General features: G+C 43.7%; 1 protein-coding gene across 1 annotated transcript in view; it reads left to right on the forward strand.

Moving 5' to 3' along the window:
- The first annotated feature begins 1,038 nt into the window (after nucleotides 1-1,038).
- LOC311517666 (calpain-8-like) overlaps nucleotides 1,039-24,830 on the forward strand; it is a 50,030-nt gene continuing 26,238 nt past the window's right edge. The window contains exons 1-7 of the mRNA XM_084622697.1: nucleotides 1,039-1,350; nucleotides 4,981-5,050; nucleotides 16,634-16,752; nucleotides 17,893-18,026; nucleotides 18,375-18,543; nucleotides 22,726-22,809; nucleotides 23,593-23,678. Of these exons, the coding sequence (XP_084478823.1) occupies nucleotides 1,108-1,350; nucleotides 4,981-5,050; nucleotides 16,634-16,752; nucleotides 17,893-18,026; nucleotides 18,375-18,543; nucleotides 22,726-22,809; nucleotides 23,593-23,678 (905 nt within the window). The 5' untranslated portion in view covers nucleotides 1,039-1,107. The remainder of the gene's footprint in view (nucleotides 1,351-4,980; nucleotides 5,051-16,633; nucleotides 16,753-17,892; nucleotides 18,027-18,374; nucleotides 18,544-22,725; nucleotides 22,810-23,592; nucleotides 23,679-24,830) is intronic.

The following is a 24,830-nucleotide window of genomic DNA, read 5'->3' on the forward strand; positions in this document are numbered from 1 at the left end:
CAGAATGGAAAGTTCCAAAATATGTTGAAGTTTCATTCAAAGCAAAATGTTTCAACATTTCTGAACTGAAATATTTCATTTCAATTTGTTGAGCCAAATCAAAGCAATTCACTTGGAATCATTTTGACATTAAACTGTACCTGCACCCGGTGCTGTGGTGCCTCAGTGGAGCTGTAGTTTGGATGCCTCTTGCCCTCATTCTGTCCTACAGCCTGGACTTTCCAGCCAGACTGCATTTCCCATGATGCACCTGCAGTCATGGATTCCCATGGTGCATCAGATGGGTTGGTCAGAGAGGTGACTACAGTGCATCATGGCAGATGTAATTTCGCTAAGGAACCCACCCCAGAGCAGAGAATCAGGCCACGGAGCACTGCAGTATCGAGGTGGATGCAGATGAACTGACTCTAAATAAAATCTTTTGGTTCAGTTCAACAAGCCACAATGTTTCAACTTGGTTCAAACTGACCTGCAATGTCACGTAAGGCAGGTTTCTCTGAATGTAAAACACTGTAAAGCTCAGTGAGACCCTGGGTCTGAGCACCCCTATCCTTTGGTGATGGTGGAAATCCAGACCTGGATTTTGTGATTAGCCCCCATCTCTCTGATAATGTTCCCCCAAGTTGAACATCCCTGAACTTTGAGGAGGACCAAGGTATCAGAATCCCAACTGTGATCCTGATCTGTCCTCTATAACAGGCTGAACAAAACCCCTGGATCCAAGCACCCATGAAGGCTCAGAACTGATCTTAATTATGTGGCTCGGAGCCATCTTTAGTGTTAAAACACTTTCCCCCTTATTCCCTGCCCTCTGCTAAACATATATAGAGAGGGAACTCCCACGCTGTTATACAAATAGAGAAGATAATGAGAGCCAGAATCTACAATGAGTCATCGGCCCAGGAACTTTGTCTCCTCCCAGCTTCTCTTTCCTCTTGTCTTGAGTACATATGTGCATTTGCATTGTGCCTCCTCCCTCCAAAGGTGCTGGACTGTGTAATGTGTTCACTCGCTCCACCCCACCTGGCCACTCACTTATATTCATTCCCTCTTGTTCATGAGATAGGAGCTGTCCTGTCCACACACACACCACCACGCTGGAGGCAAATGGTGATGGCAGGAGTCGCAGCTAAGTTGTCCAAAGAGAGAGCTGTATTAGAAGGGCTTGGCTCCAATGAGAAGGCAGTGAAGTATTTAAATCAGGATTATGAGGCTCTGAGGCAGCAGTGCTTGCAGTCTGGCACTCTGTTTAAGGATGAAGAATTCCCAGCCAGTCCTTCTGCCCTGGGCTATAGGGACTTGGGGCCATATTCCCCTAAAACGCAGGGTATTGTCTGGAAGCGACCCACGGTAAGAGAGCTTCATCATTACATGTTTTACTAGATTCAGATCAAATCAGATTCAACCTGAACTTTCACTCCAAAATCCAAACTGAATCTGAGCTGGAACTTTCTTGAAGTCTGGAAAAGGCACAGATTAGCCTTCCCTTTCATTCTTTGCCACCTTTCATCATCTCCCTTCCCCCGCCCCTTCTAACGAGAAGTGAAAGTAATGGAGTATCATAAAAAAAGCTGCTGTCCAACTTCAAGCCCTTTGGGATGGGAGAAGCCCCAGAAATGCAGAGGGAGAGCCTGCTCTCGTAAGATTTCCAGCACCACGCTGCCGATTTGAGAGGTTTCAGTACAATTGAGAAAAGCATCTGAACTTTTGATGCTTATCCAAATGGAACCTTCAAACCTCCTGGGAATTGTTGGTCGCCAGTTAAAGCTTATTACTGGTGTCATGTGTTTTCCGGTATTACTCCAGGAAAATTAGGCTTGTACTAAAATAAAAATTTAAAAATTCCAACCTCCAAAATACCATAATTTGAAGAGCTGGTTGAAACGTTTTAAATGAAATTTATTTTTAATTTTAAAAAACAGGCTTTTTCATAGAAAAAAATTAGTGTTGTCGATGAAAATGAAAAATGTAGGGGTTTGTGGCTTTTTTCGTTTTGTTTATTGGGTTTCCTTTTTTCCCTTGTTTCTCTCCCTTTCCCTCTCCCTTTTTCCTTCAGTGACAAAAGGAAAAACTGGTAAAAAGGAAAAAAGAATGTGTGTGCACAGGGGAAGAGCGGAGGGGGGGGAGGGGAAGTGAAACTGTAACACTGAACACAAACCTCCTCCAAGATGAAAAAATTAAAAAATGTTGCAAAAATTTTCAAATGAATGAAAAATTAAAACTTGCTGCACTAAAATGTTTTTTATTACAAGTCTCCACCCTAACCCCCTTATTTTTTGACAACCTCCTAATTTGGCACTTGAATATTTCATGCGTGGGTGCTAGGGAAACATATCTTGTATATGTCCACACTTGGCATTGGATGAGAAAACATTTTAACTCACACATTTGAATTAACATGTTGTTAAACACCACTCAGTGCCTAGCGTAGACAAAGAGTCACGATGACCAACATGTTAGCTGGTCATGGACAACCTTAGGGTTAACACCAAAGATTAATAGAAGGGCTAAATCCTCCAGCTCTGAATGGTGCAAAGCCAGCCTGGGCAGGGGCAGGAACTTTTTATCCCCTGCACGTTGCAGCAAAGTGGTGGAAAGGAACCTGGGGGAGGGACAGAATCATAGACAATCTACAACTACAAAGCTCTGCTGGACTATGCCCTGTGCATAGAGGCTGTGTAGAACACTACTGCAGCCTCAAGGACGCTGTAGCAACCACAAAGGATGCGGTAGCAACTACAAGGGCAGCTCCTAACCCTCCATTTATTAGTTCACCTGAGAAGGGACCAGGCTCTGACTCTGACTTTTGAAAGGAATGGAAATCTTCAGTGACAAGTAACATGCTTAAAGGTCTTGCTCATTTCCCCCCCTGGATTCTCTGTTCTGCAGGGGGTTTTCTTGCTGTAAGCTCTGCCCTGGATTCTGGGGGAATGAAATTACCCTTCACCTGATTTTGTCTGAACTGGACAGAGTCTGTAAGTTCCTGCTGGGAAAATGTCCAGTCATGAAACAAACACTCAGTGCTAAATGCACCCCCGCACCTGGTGCTTAGTGCATCTCCGTTTTATGGACAGATATCCTTCCATCACAGGCCTCTTTTCTGTGCTTTGTCACTAGGTTTTGTATAAAATTGATTGGAGGAAAGTAGACAATGCCTAGGAAGATATTTACTGTCTAGTCACTTGGCATAGATTCAGAAATGACAGGTATCGAAGGGTACATCTACACTGCAATTAAAAACCCATGGAGGTTGGTGCCAGCTGACTTGGGGTCACAGGGCTCAGGCTAAGGGGTTGTTCAATTGTGGTGTAGATGGGACCTGCCCCCCTCGCAGAGCCCAGACTCCAGCCCAAGCTTGAACATCTGCACCACAATTAAACAGCCCCTTACCTGAGCCCTGCAAGCCCAAGTCAGCTGGCACCGGCCTCTGCGGGTTTTTAATTGTTGTGTAGACGTACCCTAACTGAAAATGAGTCACGCTGGACTTTTTTGCCATGAGGTGCTGCTGCAGCAGAGATCTGCAGTATGTGGGCAGTTGGGAGGGGGCTGCTCAGTGCCCCAGCCCCCTTCCTACACCCTACCCACCCAGAGAACAGGATACTGTGGGCGGGGCGGTCGGGGTGGGGTTGCTCGACAACGGGCCAAAAGCAGGCATAAGCAAAGCAAGTAGCACCTCAGAGAGCTTTATCTCATGCAAGCTGAGACTCAAAAGCTGACCCACCTTTCTCTCCAGCAGCATGACTAAAGGGAGAACCAGCTAATGGACTAGTTCTCCTCTCAGGCATTGTAGGAACCTCTCTTGCTGGGGCAGCATAAATCATAAGACCCACCCTGGCTCCCCCACCGTCCAAAGATGCGTATTCTGAAGCAAGCTCTCTGTCAACAGGGCCCAGCTCCCACTGGGAAAGAATCTCAGCTTCTCTCTTAACACCTACACCCCAAAAACTCTTCTGTATGCTGCTTATCACCTTCATTTAGAAATTCAGGTGAAGTGCTCAGAGCAAGTGAAGACTTTTGTCCTTGGAGAGAGTAGGGAGACTTTAAACTATGTCCTAGGTTTAAAATAATTGGAGGATTTTATTCAGACTTTCCAAACATTGCACCTTTGAGCAAGTACAGTAGTGAGTATGGACAATTTCATCCCTAATTGTAACTCGGCTATTCAGACTTGCAGTGGAGAGAGAAGACATTCTAACTTAAAATCCCTGACTGGCCCCAAAATAAGATTCTAAAAAAGTGGGAGAATTACAAAAGCTAATAGCAATAGAAATGTTTGCATGTGTATCCTTTCAGTGCATTGAAAATAGGTGTGGGAAGTTCAAACACAAGCCCAAATAACAGCAGGATGCTGGTGCCTGAGTACCAGGAAGTGAAACTGACCAACCTTGTTGAATTGACTGAGCCCAATGAATTGCAGAGTAAAGAAAAAGGGCCAAACCCTGAAGTTCCTTCTCAGTTTTTACTCACTCCCTATTCAGGCAAAATTCTTATTGATGTCAACGGCAGAAATGACTGAGTAAGGGCATCAGGATTTGGCTCAAAGGGTGTAAAGTACATTAGAATTTAAAGTTCAGCTGAGTTTTCATAACCTGAGATAAAAGAAAAGGAGGCTTGTGGCACCTTAGAGACTAACAAATTTATTTGAGCATAAGCTTCACTGAGCTGTAGCTCACGAAAGCTTATGCTCACGTAGCTCACGAAAGCTTATGCTCAAATAAATTTGTTAGTCTCTAAGGTGCCACAAGTACTCCTTTTCTTTTTGAGGATACAGACTAACACGGCTGCTACTCTGAAATCTATAACCTGAGAAGTTGCTAATAACACAGTTAAAGAATATTTTTCCAAAGCGTTTTTTAAATCTTGATCTTTTATGTTTACATTTCGTCTTTTTCTGGATTTTGAATTGAAATAGGTCAGAAACAAACTGCAGCTTTTGTCAGACTGCCAAGATTAACATGAATTTAACAAAATTATTTTCAGGAGTTATGTACCAATCCTCAGTTTATAGTTGGAGGAGCCACTCGGACAGACATTCGCCAAGGGATCCTGGGTGAGTAGAGTAATTGAGCAGAATTTTGCTTGTTTGAGAGACAGGAAAATACCTTTTGTTATTTGAAAAGCCATGTAACACACTAGCTAAGTGTATTCCATTCTGCGCTACACAGAAGCAAAAGGACAGGACCTACTACTTCTATCAGCTAATGGAATTACTCTTTTAGATCAAATAATTGAAATCCGTGCTGAAGGTCTCAGGTTCAAACCCTGCTGATGATCAACAGGAGGGGTTTTTATATCATTTCCCCCCAAACTCAGCAGCACACATAATGCTCATTCATTCCTCTTTACATAGCAAGTTTGAAGTTCAGCTATTTTTAAGTTATCACTTAAAAAAAGTAAGAATTTTTTTATATTAGGGAAAAATATGTGTTTGTGGGATTTTTTAACCCTGTCATAACTTTACAATAAAAATTTGTTTGTTTGTTTTTGTTTTAAAAAAACATTGTCATGTATTTAAAATAATTGGGGGATTTTATTCAGGCTTTCCAAACAATTTCACCTTAGAGCAGGTAGTGAGCATGGACAGTTTCATCCCAGAAGCTCAATATTTCCGAAAGGTCTGAGTATGTGAGAACAAGGGGTTAAAATGGAAATTGTTTTACAACCTGAATAACAGTGGTCAGTGCTATATCTGCCAGATCAACATACTGGCAAGACAATCCATCTGGTCATGGCCATGAGTTAGGAATGCTGACCACGTCATTCAGAAATTAACGGAGCACATCAGCTAAGCAGGGTCACCCTTAACAAGTAATTTGTTCCAATTTCATGTTGAACATTCTATTTCTACAGCATTTGGTGCAGAACAGTAGCAAATACTGGAGAAAGAAAGGGGAGACCGTACACCAGGCACACAGTTTAAGTATAGCAGGGCAAGGTGGCATCAGACATTTCTCCTTGAATGGCAGAGCAACATTGATGAACATTTGGAAGACGTTTTATCACTCATCACAGCAAAGCTGACTCTTCCTTACCCGCTTTTCCAATGCTGCTTTACATAGAACTTTAATAGGGTCTTTAACTATTTTTTAAATTCCTTTTTAAGGCCTTATTCTAACCCAACACATGCTTTCTTTCTTTGCTGCCCAACTGATAAGATCCATCTTTGGAAAACAGCAGCAGCAGCATTCATTACAGGCTTTCTTGCCAACACACACAGCCTAAAATTCTGAAAGCCCTGTAATAAGAACGTGATAGATTAGTTAGATTGCATCTGAGCTCCCTCCCCTCCAAGGTGCTTACTGCAGTAGTTCTAACCTTACCTCAGTCTCATCAATTCTGCAAATAAGATTCATGCCATTTCTGCAAGTCATTGACAGTAAATGACACAAGTGCTGCCCCAGTGAACACAGCTCCATTAAAGCAATTGCTAGAAAATCCTCAGTGTGGTGTGTTCCAATTGCTAAAAATAAGAGGCACAATCCTATACTTGCTCCAGAATATTTACTCACTTATGGATCTGGGCATAGGAGATCACTTACTGCATTTTCAGAGGGTTGTTCAGTAAGAATAGTAAAGGCTTCATTTCTTGTCAGCATCACAGTTTATGAAGCTTCTGTAATGGATGTGAATTTTTTACATGCCCAGAACACAAACCCCTTTTCCATGGCAGTTTACAAGCTAAGGGACTGGAGCATACTTCCAGCCTTGTCTAGTCTGACATACAGACATAACAAACATCGTTTTGGTTAACACCTTAAATAGAATGCAGGCTCCCTCAGGGCCAGTTGTTCCAGCTCCTTCTTTACCTTCTTCATTTCAGCCCCCGCGTGGAAGTCTGACGGCCTTGCGGCATTTTGTAAACAGAGACTTTCACCATGGACTAATGCCAAAGTAAATCACATAGCAGGAATAATAAAGATGGGCCAAAACTAATCCCCCTCCTCTGAACTAGAGGGTGGGGCATGTTTCTGAGATTTCCTAACAGAGTCCTGTAGGGAGAACCCCAAAGCCTGGGAGCTGATCACCCCATAACTTTTGGGGAGGTTCTTGAAATCGGAATCAAAATTGTCTGGCTTGAGCCCATCTCTCAAAACAATCCTCTTTGGCTTGTGGGAAGGGTAGAAAATCAGGCTGATAATATAATGCAGGGCGGCTTGCATCTCTGAATAGAATCACTTCTATCAGCTCCACAGTACTCTGTCTCTTTATAAAAATACATACATACATACATACATAAAATTGACTTGAGTTTGGAGCATAACCAGGGAGCAGATTTTTTAATGTTCAGGTGGTAGTTGCTTAACACTGCTGAGGCCACAGTGGGCCTTTTTGTTATTTAATCTAATAGCTTGAATATCAAAGTGCTGATTATTAAGCCCTGTATGTAAAACACTTTTAGTGAAACAAACCTTGGTTACATATTTACATAAGTCAACTGTGTGACTCACTGACTAGTCCCTTAGGGGAATAAACTCCATTTTTTATATTTCTTTGTGACATGTTTTGCTTTTAAAAAGAACACTACAGGTCTGAGCTCATAGGAACAAAAGCAGGAAATCCAGAGTTACAGTCTCACTCCATTAAACTTTATTTAGTTGACAACAGCGTAAGTTAGATGAATATCAGCATGGTGAGTTTGATGGGAACTTGAAAGACTGGAAATATTTTAAATGCACTCTTTGAACCATTTCTTTTTGATGGCCTCGTTACAACTTAAAATGCAGAGTCACACACACTCTATTATTTAAAGGTGACCTCTGAAGTTTCCTTATAGCTATCCAAATAAGTTAACCCCAACATTATTTGCTGAAGGCCTCAAATAGCAAGTGGCAGAGATTTATTTTTGAAAAATAAATAGTATTTTACATCCACTGGGATGAAAAAATACACTTAAAATAGCTTTCCAGATCCATGCCATTTGCATGTGTAAAGTGCCGTTCATCCTGAAGGCTCCTGAAGCACTGTACACACGTCAGAAACAGAGGGCCAGATCCTCTGCCCGTGTACATGGGTGTAGCTTCATTGAAGCCAATAGAGCTATGCCTGTTTACACCAGCTGAAGATCTGTCCCATGCACACTTTCTCTCTATGTGTAGCGATTATATATGCATAGATAAAGTGCTCATTCAGGCAAAAACCTAGCTGGGAGAGATGTCTTCTAATAACGGTGGATCTGAACTGTACTCCGTATATTTGGGGATTCTTTTTGGCCTCTTAACACAGGAGTTTGCTTAATACTAGTGGTTTCTGTGACAGGTTTCACTGTATAATATGTTTATAACCCTCATAAAGCCTATCTCCATAGGCTGTGTGGTTTCTGATAGCTGCTATATCACAGACTGATGCATTCTGGGGATCAGGGGATCTGAGGCCAACTAGATAGACTTTGAGGAACCTAAAAGCCTATTTCTTTGTTGAATGTACCTTTGCACCTCTTCTATTTGCAGCATTTAACACACAATTGTAGAGTTTAACTCATTTTAGTATAAAACTTTAACAGGCCTCCTTTAAAAGTAATAAACTTGTTGATCTAATGTATTGTAATCCACTGCACTGCGGAAGTCGGGTAGTCTAGTCTGTGTGCTGTGAGCTCCATGGCAAGTGCTGGCAGTGAAGGGTAGAACTGAGAGTCAAGTCTGGGTAGAGGGCAGATGTTGAAGGAAGGGATCACAGGCTGGGAACGAAGAGAGTGAGAGCATTTTGCCTGGGATCTATTCTGAGCTTAAGGGCTTGCTGAAATAGCAGGAAAAGTTTAATACAGAGATGCCTCTGAGCTGCAAAATTCAGACCTGGGTTTCAAAAATTCTAAATTTGGGGAGTTTCTTTCTCTCTCTCTCCAATCTGGGCTTTCAGTTTGGGTCCATCTCTAAGACTAGAGAATTAAATTCTTACCAGTTTAGACACTTTTAGCATTAACGAAAGAAGCCTCTGTGTGACTCTAAGTAAATATTTCTTGTGGATTTTATTTTATAGTCACCATGAGTGCAGCACAGGTGAGCAAATATCATATAATTATACAGGAATCTGAGTCAGAGTTCCAAGATTACCACAGGTTTCAGAGTGGTAGCTGTGTTAGTCTGTATCAGCAAAAACAAGTCTTTATTCAGGCCTAATTTGATGGTGTCCAGTTTGGGAGTGGATGGGTCACTACAAAAACTAATTCCCCACTGCTGATACTCACACCTTCTTGTTAACTGTTTGAAATGGGTCACCTTCATTACATTGGCCTCATTAGCACTACAAAAGTGATTTCCACCTCTTCTTGTCAACTGTTGAGAATAGCCCACTTCCACCTTAATTGAATTAGCTCATTAGCACTGACCCCCTCCACTTGGTAAGGCAACTCCCATCTTTTCATATGCTGTGTATTTATACCTCTCTACTGTATTTTCCACTCCATGCATCTGATGAAGTGGGTTTTAGCCCACGAAAGCTTATGCCCAAATAAAGTTGTTAGTCTCTAAGGTGCCACAAAGATTACCACAGATTTAGCATTCACTGAGATTATTTTATCAAACCAGGAAGCTGATAGCATTACTCAAAGAGAACATCAGTTAGCACGGTACAGTTGTGAAGAAGGAACAATTTGTTTTAAATGAAGGGTGTAGTCAATAAAGTAATTCTAAAAATGACATTGTGGGATTTCATGTTTATTTCTTCTTACAATTTGAGATATCAATTTGCTCACTTCACAAGTAAAAAAAATTGCATATTGCCTGCATCACAAACTCCTGTAACAAACCCCTAACTTATGTCTGAGCTGTTGAAGTCCTCAAATCGTGGTTTAAAGACTTCAAGGTGCAGAGAATCCTCCAGCAAGTGACCCGTGCCCCACGCTGAACAGGAAGGCGAAAAACCCCCAGGGCCTCTGCCAATCTGCCCTGGAGGAAAATTCCTTCCTGACCCCAAATATGGCAATCAGCTAAACCCTGAGCATATGGGTAAGACTCACCAGCCAGACACCCTGAAAAGAATTCTCTGTAGTAACTCAGATCCCACCCCATCGAACATCCCATCACAGGCCATTGGGCAAATCTATCACTAATAGTCGAAGATCAATTAATTGCCAAAATTAGGCTATCCCGTCATATCATCCCCTCCATAAACTTATCAAGCTTAGTCTTGAAGCCAGATATGTCTTTTGCCCCCACTGCTTCCCTTGGAAGGCTGTTCCAGAACTTCACTCCACTGATGGTTAGAAACCTTTGTCTAATTTCAAGTCTAAACTTCCTGATGGCCAGTTGATGTCCATTTGTTCTTGTGTCCAAATTGGTACTGAGCTTAAATAATTCTTCTCCCTCCCTGGTATATTTATAGAGAGCAGTCATATCTCCTCTCCGCCTTCTTTTGGTTAGGCTAAACAAGCCAAGCTCTTTGAGTCTCCTTTCATAAGACAGGTTTTCCATTCCTCAGATCATCCTAGTAGTCCTTCTCTGTACCTGTTCCAGTTTGAATTCATCCTTCTTAAACATGGGAGACCAGAACTGCACACAATATACCAGATGAGGTCTCACCCAATGTTCCCTCTAATTTTTGACAGGCCGTGTGCGCAAATAATTTCTTCTGTGCGAATTGTGCTTCTGTGCAAATTTTTGTGCGTGCGGCATTTTGCCGTGTGCACGGGGTTTAGATCTGTGTGCGTGCGCACACATACACAGTTTAGAGGGAACAATGGTCTCACCAGTGCCTTGTATAACGGTACTAACACCTCCTTATCTCTACTGGAAATACCTCGCCTGATGCATCCCAAGACCGCATTAGCTTTTTTCTCACGGCCATATCACATTGACGGCTCATAGTCATCCTGTGATCAACCAATACTCCGAGGTCCTTCTCCCCCTCTGTTACTTCCAAGTGATGCATCCCCAGTTTATAACAGAAATTCTTGTTATTAATCCCTAAATGCATGACCTTGCACTTTTCACTATCATCCTATTACTATTACTCCAGTTTACAAGGTCATCCAGATCCTCCTGTATGATATCCCGGTCCTTCTCTGTATTGGCAATACCTCCCAGCTTTGTGTCATCTGCAAACTTTATTAGCACATTCCCGCTTTTTGTGCCAAGGTCAGTAATAAAAAGATTGGTCCTCATACCGATCCCTGAGAAACTCCACTAGTAACTTCCTTCCAGTCTGACAGTTCACCTTTCAGTGTGACCCGCTGTAGTCTCCCCTTTAACCAGTTCCTTATCCACCTTTCAATTTTCATATTGATCCCCATCTTTTCCAATTTAGCTAATAATTCTCCATGTGGAACCATATCAGATGCCTTACTGAAATCAAGGTAAATTAGATCCACTGTGTTTCCTTTGTCTAAAAAATCTGTTACCTTCTCAAAGAAGGAGATCAGGTTGGTTTGACATGATCTACCTTTTGTAAAACCATGTTGTATTTTGTCCCAATTACCATTGATCTCAATGTCTTTAACTACTTTCTCCTTCAAAATTTTTTCCAAGACCTTGCATACTACAGATGTCAAACTAACAGGCCTGTAGTTACCCGGCTCATGTTTTTTCCCTTTCTTAAAAATAGGAACTATGTTAGCAATTCTCCAGTTGTACGGTACAACCCCTGAGTTTACGGATTCATTAAAAATTCTTGCTAATGGGCTTGCAATTTCATGGGCCAATTCCTTTAATATTCTTGGATGAAGATTATCTGGGCCCCCTGATTTAGTCCATTAAGCTGTTCAACCATCAACCTCAGCCTGGACCAGTCCACACAAGAGATCCACCTCCTGGACACTACAGGGCTAATAAGTGATGGTCACATAAACACCGCCCTATACCGGAAACCTACTGACCGCTATACTTACTGCTATACTTATGCCTCCAACTTTCATCCAGACCACACCACACAGTCCATTGTCTACAGCCAAGCTCTACGATACAACTGCATTTGTGCCAATCCCTCAGACAGAGACAAACACCGACAAGATCTCTACCAAGTGTTCTTACAACTACAATACCCACCTGCTGAAGTGTAGAAACAGACTGACAGAGCCAGAAGAGTACCCAGAAGTTACCTACTACAGGACAGGCCCAACAAAGAAAATAACAGAATGCCACTAGCTATCACCTTCAGCCCCCAACTAAAACCTCTCCATTGAATCATCAAGGATCTACAACCTATCCTGAAGGACAACCCACCACTCTCACAGCTCTTGGGAGACAGACCAGTCCTTGCTTACAGACAGCCCCCCAACCTGAAGCAAATACTCACCAGCAACCACACACCACACACCAAAAACACTAACCCAGGAACCTACCCTTGCAACAAAGCCCGTTGCCAACTGTGTCCACATATCTATTCAGGGGACACCATCATAGGGCCTAATCACATCAGCCACACTATCAGAGGCTCGTTCACCTGCACATCTACCAATGTGATATATGCCATCATGTGCCAGCAATGCCCCTCTGCCATGTACACTGGTCAAACTGGACAGTCTCTACGTAAAAGAATAAATGGACACAAATCAGACGTCAAGAATTATAACATTCAAAAACCAGTCGGAGAACACTTTAATCTGTCTGGTCACTTGATCACAGACCTAAAAGTCGCAATTCTTCAACAAAAAAACTTCAAAAACAGACTCCAATGAGAAACTGCTGAATTGGAATTAATTTGCAAACTGGACACCATGACATTAGGCTTGAATAAAGACTGGGAGTGGATGTGTCATTACACAAAGTAAAACTATTTCCCCATGTTTATTCCTCCCCCCCTCCACTGTTCCTCAGACGTTCTTGTCAACTGCTGGAAATGGCTCACCTTGATTATCACTACAAAAGGGATGTGAGTGTGTGTGTGTGTGTGTTTTCTCTCCTGCTGGTAATAGCTCACCTTACCTGATCACTCTCATTACAGTGTGTATGTTAACACCCATTGTTTCATGTTCTCTGTGTATATAAAATCTCCCCACTGTATTTTCCACTGCATGCATCCGATGAAGTGAGCTGTAGCTCACGAAAGCTTATGCTCAAATAAATTTGTTAGTCTCTAAGGTGCCACAAGTCCTCCTTTTCTTTATCCGTGTATTATTATTGTTATTGCAGTGGTGCATAACAGCCCCAGTCAAGACCAGGACCCTATTGTAGGCACTGTACAAACAGAGATGGTCCCTGCCCCCAAAGCTTACATTCTAAGTAAGCCTAGCTCTTTAATCTAATTAGGCCCAATCCTGAAAATGCCTTGACATCGCTAATTCCAGCACCCTCATTGAGCCACATTCAAGTCTGTAGGACCCTGCACGGTGAGAAGGGTCTGACGTGCAGCATTAAGGTCAGTGTTGAACCATGATTCCTTATTTAAGAATACCTGACTGAGGGCTGATCTATCCACAGATTTGTACCAAAATAACTAAATGGGGTTTGATTCGCATTTTTTGTTATTTCAGTGCCAGGCTGTGCGTGGATATCACACAGTTTCATTTTAAATAGGAGTGTTCTATTCTGAAATAAGAATATCCACACATAGACTTGTGCCAAAATAACAAATGGTGCCACTTAAAAGCACTGTAGTTCTTTTGGTGTGAGTTGTGGGTGGATAGACCAGCCCTTAATGTCTATCTAAAATATAGTTATAGTTTGGATTAAAGCTCATGACGCATGCTGGTGGGTGTAACTACTGCCCTTCATTTAAGATAGTAGAAACAGTTAAGTTTCCAATCTCTGGATTGGAAGGGACCTCAGGAGGTCATCTAGTCCAACCCCCTGCTCAAAGCAGGATCACTCCCCAATTTTTGCCCCAGATCCCTAAATGTCCCCCTCAGGGATAGAATTTATATCCCTGGGTTTTGCAGGCCAATGCTCAAACCACTGAGCTATCCCTCCCCCCTGGGTCTGGTGCTGGCTAAAAGAGGTTTAGTGCTGTGAGCAAGGAAACTATTGTTTGGTTCTTCCTCTGTTCAGAGAAATAGGACTTCGTACACTCCTTGTAAATAAACAAGATGCATCAAAAGTCCCTGACTCCATCATCAAATTTTCCTCCTAACTGGAACAACGTGCAAGACCCCATATTTTTGTGATCTAGCCTCCTTTGAAGGAAGTAGAAATGACTGAGTGATGGAATTGCTGGCATTCGCCTAAATGCTAGGACAGAGGGAGATTTCCCCTGGGGAATTCTTGTGAAGGACTTCACTCTGTGGGCACGCATGCTGTCCTAGGGGAACAGGACCTTACATTACTATAGTAAGACTCAGAATGAGCACAGGGAAGGCTTCTCATTTAATTGAAGAGTCTATATAGTTTTGTGCTGACTAAACATTCCCAAGGTTGCCATCCTTGAGGTCAAGCAATTCCCAGCTGCTGACACACAGTAGTTAATGGGGCAGGCTCTATTTCAATAGTTGCAACAGCCTGGCCTGTAACACAGAGAAGGCATTTCCAGACATCACATATGGGGAGAACTCTAACTCGTCCTTACCAATGGGCTGTGTCTGTTCTCCGCTGGATGCTGTTATAGCAGGAATACCAGGAGAGCTGCTCCACCATCTCCTCAAAACTAGCACTGTGTGCTTCAGAGCAGGCCAGCAGCAGCAGCCGAGGAACTTGGAGGCAGGGGAGCCAGTAGCTGGGATACATAGAAAGATGAGGATTTAAATTCCCACTTCAAAAGCTGTTGTTTTCCTCTCCACATCAGGAGCCCCTCCTCTACCACACCCCCCTGCTACCACAAGGACCATGATTAATTCTGCTTCTTCAACCGTGCTCATGTGGGGCAAAACATGTGTGATACTACAGTTCAGTGCTAGCAACGTGTATGGACCCTGCCTGTATGCAAAGCGGTACTGAAATACTCTCATGGTACGTGCTGGTATCCTGGAAACATGGTGACACCAGTATGGCATTTCCTTACCCCTCGGACCAGCATTGTGTGTGTGTGTGTGGGGAGAGATCTTTCTCATCTCCGCTTATATCAGCTAACTTTTTTTTTTTAAGAGCCAGGCCTTAAAACACGAACTACAATGCTAGGAGAGCTATGCATGTTTTAGTTTGAGAGTTACATTTCGCTAAATGATGGGCACATCTATGGGAATTGGTACAAACATGTCTCAGAACTTCCTGGGCAGCAGTTTAACCATCAGCAGTTTCCTAATTAGGCTTCTGATGCTGGGAGGTGCTGGGCACCTTCATTCCAATTCAAGGTTAATCTCAAGCTAGTGACAGTCAAGGGCATGCGGCTCCCAGCCTCTTGCCGAACTGGGTTGGACGTTCTGCTACAGTGAATACACTTATCTAATTTTTAAGAAGTTAACTGCTGCCCTCTGATGTTAAAGCACACACCAGTTTAGACTATTTGGGCCAGATCCTCAGCTGCTGATTTACACCAACTGATGATATTGCTATGTGTGTCCACATGAAGAAACTAAGGCTGGGTTCAACGCAAATATCTCAGAAGTAGTATTTGTTTTCCTGATCTTTTTCTAATGCCTCAGGGAGCCATTTGGGGCCATGAAAGAACATGAAGTCTGTTTTTTTCCCCCCCATGGTATTTCCATCATCCAGAAATTAAAATTCTGTGGGAAGCCCAGACCTTGGATTGCTTCAGTCACATAAATTGCTCCCTGAAGGCATTAAAAAGCATGTAAAAACATGGTCTAAACACCAATAAAATTTGGAAGTGGTTCTGTACCAGGGCCGTCACCCCACTTCAGCCCTGAAAGGGTTAAAAGCCAGCCCTTGGAGAGGGCTGGGGGTGAGAGAAAAGCTTAGGCTGATTGGGGAAACAGCCACAGCTGGGGCCATGCCCCAATCAGGCCACAGCTGGCCCTATAAAAGGGCTGTGAGCCAGGTGCTTAGAGAGTCTCTCTCTAGCAGTGGAGAGAGAAGGATCTGGCAGCTTGAGGGAGATGGGTACCTGGTGTGGAGCAGGGCTAGGGAAAGGCTAGAGGAGTGGGGGAGCTCCAGCCTGCAGGCTTTACTAAAGGCTGGGAAAGATATTGGGGTTGCAGAGGTGCAGCTCATGGTTAGGCAAAGGCAGCAGGCCCAAACCCTCCTTGCCAATGATGACTGGATTACACACTGCAGTCTGCCCCAGTGAGCGCAGGCTAGATGGTGACTGGCAGTAGCCACTGAGGCAAGGTGGGGATAGAGGATGGGTGTTCCCTTGGGAGGGGAGACCCAGAGACTATGGGGGTACTGCAGGGGGCAGCACCCCAAGGTAAAGGGACACCAGGGTCTGGGAGGCACATGGGGGCCAGTGCAGGTGAGACACTGGCCTGCAGAAGGTGCTCTGGAGAGCTAATTCCCAGGAGGTCCAGCAGGAGGTGCTGTGCTGGTGGGTTGTCTCATTGCTACAGGCCCCAGACTGGAACACCAAATCCACCAGTGTCATCAGCCCTGGAAACTTTGGCAGAATTTAAATCAAGATTTGGGCCTAACAGTATTAAAAACACAAAAGCTAGAATCTGCCCACCCCTCCTGGAAAAATAAGCAAAATAGATATATTTAAAAACAAACAAACAAAACAATCCAGCAACTAGACTTCCAATAGGATCTCACAGGGCACTCTACTTTGGCATTTTATTCAAAGAGTATTTCAATTAGTGGTGTAGGACAAAATGAAGGAACTGCAAGGCCATATTTTATTGATGCACATTTCTATCTTGAAACTTGCATGTTCCCAGGTGACTGCTGGCTCCTAGCAGCCATTGCATCTCTTACCTTGGATCAAGAAATCCTGTATCGAATTGTTCCCAAAGATCAGAGCTTCCAGAATAACTACGCTGGGATCTTTCATTTCCAGGTAACTCTTGCTAATCCATCAAACAGGATCAAGATGTGAGGAACAAAAGAAAGATCCAATATTTAGGTAAATGTAGCTTGTCTCATTGCTGATGACAAGTTAGATATTCAGCAATTAAGGTGTGCAAGTGAGATAGACAGGGAGGGGGAGAATAGAGGAGACTATAACAAAATGGAATTATACATACTCTGTTGGCTAGAATTCTGCTCTCTTACACCTGTGTAAACCCGGTGCTGCATCACTGGTGGCAAGAAAGTTACTCCAGATTAATAACACTGTGATCTAGAGCAGAATGTTCTAGGTCAGGTGCCAACTTTTTCACAGTATAGGCCACATTTCATCTCCACAGGGAGATTGTCCTGTGGATTTGCCTGCCTCCCAAACTTTGTCTGGTTGTCTATCTGCCCCCTCATTTGTGATCACATAACATCCTGGTGGCAACTCCAGCAGCTACTTACACAGAGAATAAATATTAGCTAAGTACACAGGCTTACATTTCCAAAAGTGACCAGTGTTTTTGGGTGCCCCAACTTGAAGTACTTTTTAAGGGGGCCTTATTTTTTCTGTGGGTGGGTGCACAGCACTTTCTGAAAATGAAGCCTCTTCAGGGTGCCTCAAGTTAGGCACCCTAATGTACTTTTCAAAATTTAGGCCTTAATACATCCCAGCTGCCAGCCAGGTCTTTGTGAACACGAAAAGTACTCCATGGACCACACTATGAGAATGTTCTAGATGTTCCTTCCAAGGCAGCAATAACATTACCTATTAATAAACCTTCATATAGTACTTGTAAATGTACCAAAGCCTTACAGAACCTAGTAAAGCAGAGCATAGAAAACACATTGGTCTCTGTTCCAAATGATGTGCAGCGTAATATCGATGGGACAAAATGCAAATATGTTTTCAAATACGGGAGACTGAGGAGAAATCAATGGGGAGGAGCCCAGTGTCGGAAGGATTCCTCAAAGTGGGTTTTCATGAGGGATGTGGAGATGGAGAGGAGAAGATGAATGGCCAGCAAGAAGTGGGACACTGTTCCATAGCACAGGGGACAGTGAGAAGCAGAGAATGGCAGGAGGATTTTTAGCAGGAAGGTAACTGTAGCACACCACTCTAACCACCCTTTCTTTCTTTCCTTAGTTCTGGCAGTTTGGGGAGTGGGTGGATGTTATTGTTGACGACAGGCTGCCCACCAAAAATGGGCAGCTGCTCTTCCTTCACTCAGAGGAAGGCAATGAGTTCTGGAGTGCCCTGCTGGAGAAGGCCTATGCTAAGTAAGTGGGGCTAATTCTGAGAGAGGCCATAATAAGTGCAAGGAATGCGACTGTCTCAACCCATGCTGGTGCCAGGCCCAACACATTCTGCCCTAGTGTCAGTCTCTTATTCCTCCTCCTTCCTCTCTCCACACCATTTCTTGTTTCCCACAAACACTTCAGGGAGAACTGCCAATCTTCTGCCCCAAGATGTTTTATCTACTAGTTTCACAAGTAACACTTTTATGTGTACAGTAACAGATTGGGTTCTACACCATTATTTCTGTAATGCAAATGTGTGGGGGTGTGTGTGGAAACTGGCCAGATGCTCCTTGTTGCATCTCTGTTATCTTATTTTCTTCCCCATAGATTGAATGGATCATATGAGGCTCTCACAGGAGGCTCCAGTATAGAAGGGTTTGAGGATTTCACGGGAGGCATCGCTGAGTCTTACGATTTGAGGAAGGCCCCACCAGACCTATATCAGATCATCCAGAAGGCCCTTCAAACTGGGTCATTGGTTGGCTGCTCCATTGATGTGAGATACCATCAGTATTTTATTCTTTCACCATCAGAACTCTGATCTGTGTAGCAGGAAAAGCTCAGGTCAGCAGCAGGCATTGTTACTATGGAAGGGCCTTTTTCAATGCCCACTGAAGTCAGTGGAGACTTTCAACTGATTTCAGTGGGCTTTGGTTCAGGTCTTGAATGGGCAACCACCCATCGTGTCTCCCTGCTCAGGAAAGACCCTAATAATTAGAGCTGGGAACTAGGAACCATATTTCTGGGTTCTATTTCTGACTTTCCTCTCATTACCATTTCATTTTACTCATCTGTAAAATAGGTTAGCACTGCCATGCCTATCTCACAGGAATTGTGAGAGGTTTTATTAATTTGGGGCTATTGAGATCCTTGGATTAAAAGAGCTAGAGATGTATAAAGTGCTATTATCAGCACAAACTTCTTAAATGTTAGGTTAATGTGACTCCCTGACTATCTCTTCAGCCCTGATGTCTGACACGGCCTCACATAGAATCATAGAATATCAGGGTTGGAAGGGACCTCAGGAGGCCATCTAGTCCAACCCCCTGCTCAAAGCAGGACCAATGCCCAACTAATCATCCCAGCCAGGGCTTTGTCAAGCCTGACCTTAAACACTTCTAAGGAAGGAGATTCCACCACCTCCCTAGGTAACGCATTCCAGTGTTTCACCACCTTCCTAGTGAAAAAGTTTTTCCTAATATCCAACCTAAACCTCCCCCACTGCAACTTGAGACCATTACTCCTTGTTCTGTCATCAGCTACCACTGAGAACAGTCTAGATCCATCCTCTTCGGAACCCCCTTTCAGGTAGTTGACAGCAGCTCTCAAATCCCCCCTCATTCTTCTCTTCCACAGACTAAACAATCCCAGTTCCCTCAGCCTCTCCCCATAAGTCATGTGTTCCAGTCCCCTAATCATTTTTGTTGCCCTCTGCTGGACTCTTTCCAATTTTTCCACATCCTTCTTGTAGTGTGGGGCCCAAAACTGGACACAGTACTCCAGATGAGGCCTCATCAATGTCGAATAGAGGGGAATGATCACGTCCCTCGATCTGCTGGCAATGCCCCTACCAAAATGCCATTGGCCTTCTTGGCAACAAGGGCACACTGTTGACTCATATCCAGCTTCTCGTCCACTGTAACCCTTAGGTCCTTTTCTGCAGAATTGCTGCCGAGCCATTCAGTCCCTAGTCTGTAGCGGTGCATGGGATTCGTCTGTCCTAAGTGCAGGACTCTGCACTTGTCCTTGTTGAACCTCATCAGAGTTCTTTTGGCCCAATCCTCCAATTTGTCCAGGGCCCTCTGTATCCTATCCCTACCCTCCAGCGTATCTACCTCTCCTCCCAGTTTAGTGTCATCTGCAAACTTGCTGAGGGTGCACTCCACACCATCCTCCAGATCATTTATGAAGATATTGAACAAAACTGGCCCAAGGACCGACCCTTGGGGCACTCCACTTGATACCAGCTGCCAACTAGACATGGAGCCATTGATCACTACCTGTTGAGCCCGACAATCTAGCCAATTTTCTATCCACCTTATAGTCCATTCATCTAGCCCATACTTCTTTAACTTGCTGGCAAGAATACTGTGGGAGACAGTGTCAAAAGCTTTGCTAAAGTCAAGGAACAACACGTCCACTGCTTTCCCCTCATCCACAGAGCCAGTTATCTTGTCCTAGAAGGCAATTAGATTAGTCAGGCATGACTTGCCCTTGGTGAATCCATGCTGACTGTTCCTGATCACTTTCCTCTCCTCTAAGTGCTTCAGAATTGATTCCTTGAGAACCTGTTCCATGATTTTTCCAGGGACTGAGGTGAGGCTGACTGGCCTGTAGTTCCCAGGATCCTCCTTCTTCCCTTTTTTAAAGATGGGCACTACATTAGCCTTTTTCCAGTCATCCGGGACTTCCCCGGACTGCCATGAGTTTTCAAAGATAATGGCCAATGGCTCTGCAATCACATCCGCCAACTCCTTTAGCACTCTTGGATGCAGCGCATCCAGCCCCAGGGACTTGTGCTTGTCCAGCTTTTCTAAATAGTCCCGAACCACTTCTTTCTCCACAGAGAGCTGGTCACCTCCTCCCCATGCTGTGCTGCCCAGTGCAGCAGTCTGGGAGCTGACCTTGTTCATGAAGACAGAGGCAAAAAAAGCATTGAGTACATTAGCTTTTTCCACATCCTTTGTCACTAGGTTGCCTCCATCATTCAGTAAGGGGCCCACACTTTCCTTGACTTTCTTCTTGTTGCTAACATACCTGAAGAAACCCTTCTTGTTACTCTTAACATCTCTTGCTAGCTGCAACTCCAGGTGTGATTTGGCCTTCCTGATTTCACTCCTGCATCCCCGAGCAATATTTTTATACTCTTCCCTGGTCATTTGTCCAATCTTCCACTTCTTGTAAGCTTTTTTGTGTTCAAGATCAGCAAGGATTTCACTGTTAAGCCAAGTTGGTCGCCTGCCATATTTACTGTTCTTTCTACACATCGGGATGGTTTGTCCCTGTAACCTCAATAAGGATTCTTTAAAATACAGCCAGCTCTCCTGGACTCCTTTCCCCCTCATGTTGTTCTCCCAGGGGATCCTGCCCATCAGTTCCCGGAGGGAGTCAAAGTCTGCTTTTCTGAAGTTCAGGGTCCGTATTCTGCTGCTCTCCTTTCTTCCCTGTGTCAGGATCCTGAACTCGACCATCTCATGGTCACTGCCTCCCAGGTTCCCATCCACTTTAGCTTCCCCTACTAATTCTTCCCAGTTTGTGAGCAGCAGGTCAAGAAGAGCTCTGCCCCTAGTTGGTTCCTCCAGCACTTGCACCAGGAAATTGTCCCCTACCCTTTCCAAAAAGTTCCGGGGTTGTCTGTGCACCGCTGTATTGCTCTCCCAGCAGATATCAGGGTGATTGAAGTCTCCCATGAGAACCAGGGCCTGCGATCTAGTAACTTCCGTGAGTTGCCGGAAGAAAGCCTCGTCCACCTCATCCCCCTGGTCCGGTGGTCTATAGCAGACTCCCTCCATGACATCACCCTTGTTGCTCAACTTCTAAATTTAATCCAGAGACACTCAGGTTTTTCTGCAGTTTCATGCTTGAGCTCTGAGCAGTCATACTGCTCCCTTACATACAGTGCAACTCCCCCACCTTTTCTGCCCTGCCTGTCCTTCCTGAACAGTTTATATCCGTCCATGACAGTACTCCAGTCATGTGAGTTATCCCACCAAGTCTCTGTTATTCCAATCACATGTACCGGTGATGGCATGAGTCCCTCATAGAGTTGTGGCAATCTGCCCCAAGTCTGATTTACTTAGTGACAGCATGTCAGCTCAGACTCCTTCACGATATTTCCTCTCTGACCACATTCCTTTGACACTGGAAAAGAAACGACTAATTTGCCTGGTTCATCCAGCTTCTAAAATGCAATTCTAACTACTGTTCGGATTCAAATGCTGCCTGCCTACAGCCCCAGACACCCAAATGGGGAGAAGGTGACAGACTCAAACTCTTTGAGAATATCTTACATTCGCTCTATGGTGCCTTTCAAGTATGCTTTATTATGAGGTACTCTAGGTCAGTCATTTGAGACCCACACTCACCCTTTTCCTCACACACAACCTGGAGTTGGCTCCATTTCTCAATCCTATAAATCACCGACATCTGTAATAGGCAGTCTCAGCAGTTATAGAAAACATTAGATAGGTTAAAAGAAGCCCACATCTTTCAAATTTGTTTCTTCCTCTTGTCCCTCAACGTTTTTTTTTAAAGTTGCACAGTAAAAAGGTCAGTGTTGTATATCTGAATCTTGGCATACTGAGCCCTTTATATTCACCAGAGGCTGAGTTTATTATTGACTTACTGGATTCTAACCAGCCGAGCTGAGCTCTGGATCTCAGTTCAAATAAAAGTTTGTAACTGAAACTTCTCTCTATAATGGACTGGACCTGAATCTTTGAAATTGAGAAAATTTGGATTCATATTTCAGCTCCCCCTCATCCCAAGTCACAGATGTGTTTGGAACTGGGGTTCTGGAGATACAAAGCAGAGCTCCAGGGTTAGGGTCCATTTCTGTTTAACACAGTTTGTATTGTTGAATTTTTTTAGAATACCATTTAGATATCTGCAACTGCATTAATTTGGTCTTTAAAACTGTGTGCGCGCGCAATATATCACAGTATTTTCATTGCCCTAGATCACCAGTGCAGCTGAAACTGAAGCTATCACAAGTAAGAAATTGGTAAAGGGACATGCTTACTCTCTCACTGGAGCAGAAGAGGTAAGCTCATACATAATGGCTAAACCTATTAGGTTTCCTATGGGTAAACCTGACCTATACAGCGTTGATGAAACTTGCCATCACACAGAATGATTTACCAGTCTAACAAACAACATAATTTTGGGTTTGTGATACTACACGGCCTTTGACAACTTGCTGATGGCTCTCTACATTTGACCCCATATGAAAATGTTGCTAATATCTTTACAGCCACAGAGACAGAGATTGACTGTAATAATTCTTTAGCTTGAAATCTCTCCCCTTGGTGATAACCTCTCAGATACCTTATTCAAACCAGTTTTCTTCAGCAAATTAGCATAGCCTGCGACCTGCATTGTACTAACTGACTATATTATAAACTCACTTGAACCTTACATTTCACAAGCTTTCCCTACATATCACAAGCTACCGTGATTATAGAGGAGATTCTGCTAAATAACTTAGTGCAGCAGCATAATTGGTACAATCTTCTGAAATGTCACATGCTGTGGAGAATGCAGATCTTGTGCTGTGCTGTAGCTGATGCTCATCCTTGCATGTTACCCATATATTGTATGACTCACCATTAGGCCTGTAAGTAATGCTATTTTTGTAGTGCTGGGTTGGTGGTGAAGGGGAGAGTAAAATGATGATGGGGGTGGGAGATGTTTGGTGGGTTTTTTCTCTTGACATCCCACTAGAGTGCAAATTGTGGGTTTTTTTCTCTAGCTGTAAAAGCGCATACTACAGGATAATGAGTAAATTAACATAATGCTCAGACTCTGCTTGCTGTGGATCCTACAGGTAAACTACCGTGGACGCCCAGAGAAGCTAGTCAGGATTAGAAATCCCTGGGGTGAAGTGGAGTGGACCGGAGCCTGGAGTGATAAGTAGGTTATTATATTCTGTGCCATCCCTCTCCTCACTGTGTTCCAATATCTTTTAAAAATTAAATTGGTAATATCTGCAGTTAATAAGCCACACAGCACATTTGGAAAAGGTGTTAAATCAATTGATCTTTGTCAGAAGTAAAGCATTATTCATAAATTAGCAGTGCTGGCTATTGATCTGTTCTCATCATGGGATTTACCTCCTCCCCCCAGACAGGACTAGGGTGATCAGATGTCCCAATTTTATAGGGACAGTTCCGATTTTTGGGTCTTTTTCTTATATAGGCTCCTGTTACTCCCACCCCCTGTCCCGATTTTTCACATTTGCTGTCTAGGCAGGGCTCTCTATTTGTGGAGAGTAGTCTGTAGTTCTTGCTGTGAACAGGACCAAGGAAGTCAGACCCATGTCATTTCGCAAGGTGACTCTCCTCATGCCTGTATCCTACTGATGCTGGTGAAATACCAGTGTAGTATTCAGTCAATTTCCATGGCTAGAAAACACAATAGGGCCAAATTGCTGTGCAACGCCATCGATGGGACTGCAAGGCCTAAGAAAGGGCAATGTTTCACTGCAGCTGGAGAAGCTCAAAAGGCTCTGTGTTCAGCTAAGCACCCAAACATTTGAATACCCATCTGAACCGCTCTGAGCTGGAAGGTGGGCTTGGTATCTCGTGAGAAGTATGGTCACAACGTTTCTAAGATTTTTCTTGGGTTTGGTCAGGTTGAAAATAGCATGAACATTTCTCACGCAGGATTTTGATATATCTGCTTCTCATCCCGGCTGGCTGAAATTATAGCATTGAGTTTGTGTGCAACTTGAGCAAAGCTTTAGGGTGAATCTTACTTGTATTGGACCTGGTTTGCTCACCCTAAAAGTAGTCTGCTTCATATAGACTAACAGGGCCATATTCTGATCTCAGTCACACCTGTTTTACTGTGGATCATCTCCACTGAAATCAATGGAGTTACTCCAGATTTTTATGGGATCAGATGAGAGCCTGGCCTACTCTACAATAGTATGATAGAGATGGAATAGAAGCATTGGATACCTAGTCCTTCCCTGTGACCAGTGCAGGATTGCTCCCTGTAGTATATTTTTCTAGTGCTCTTTCTCCATTCTTGTTTTAAAATGTCCCAAATAATGGAGGTTTC

The sequence above is a fragment of the Lepidochelys olivacea genome (genome assembly GCF_965140295.1).
Source record: "Lepidochelys olivacea isolate rLepOli2 genome assembly, chromosome: 3".
NCBI lineage: Eukaryota > Metazoa > Chordata > Testudines > Cheloniidae > Lepidochelys > Lepidochelys olivacea.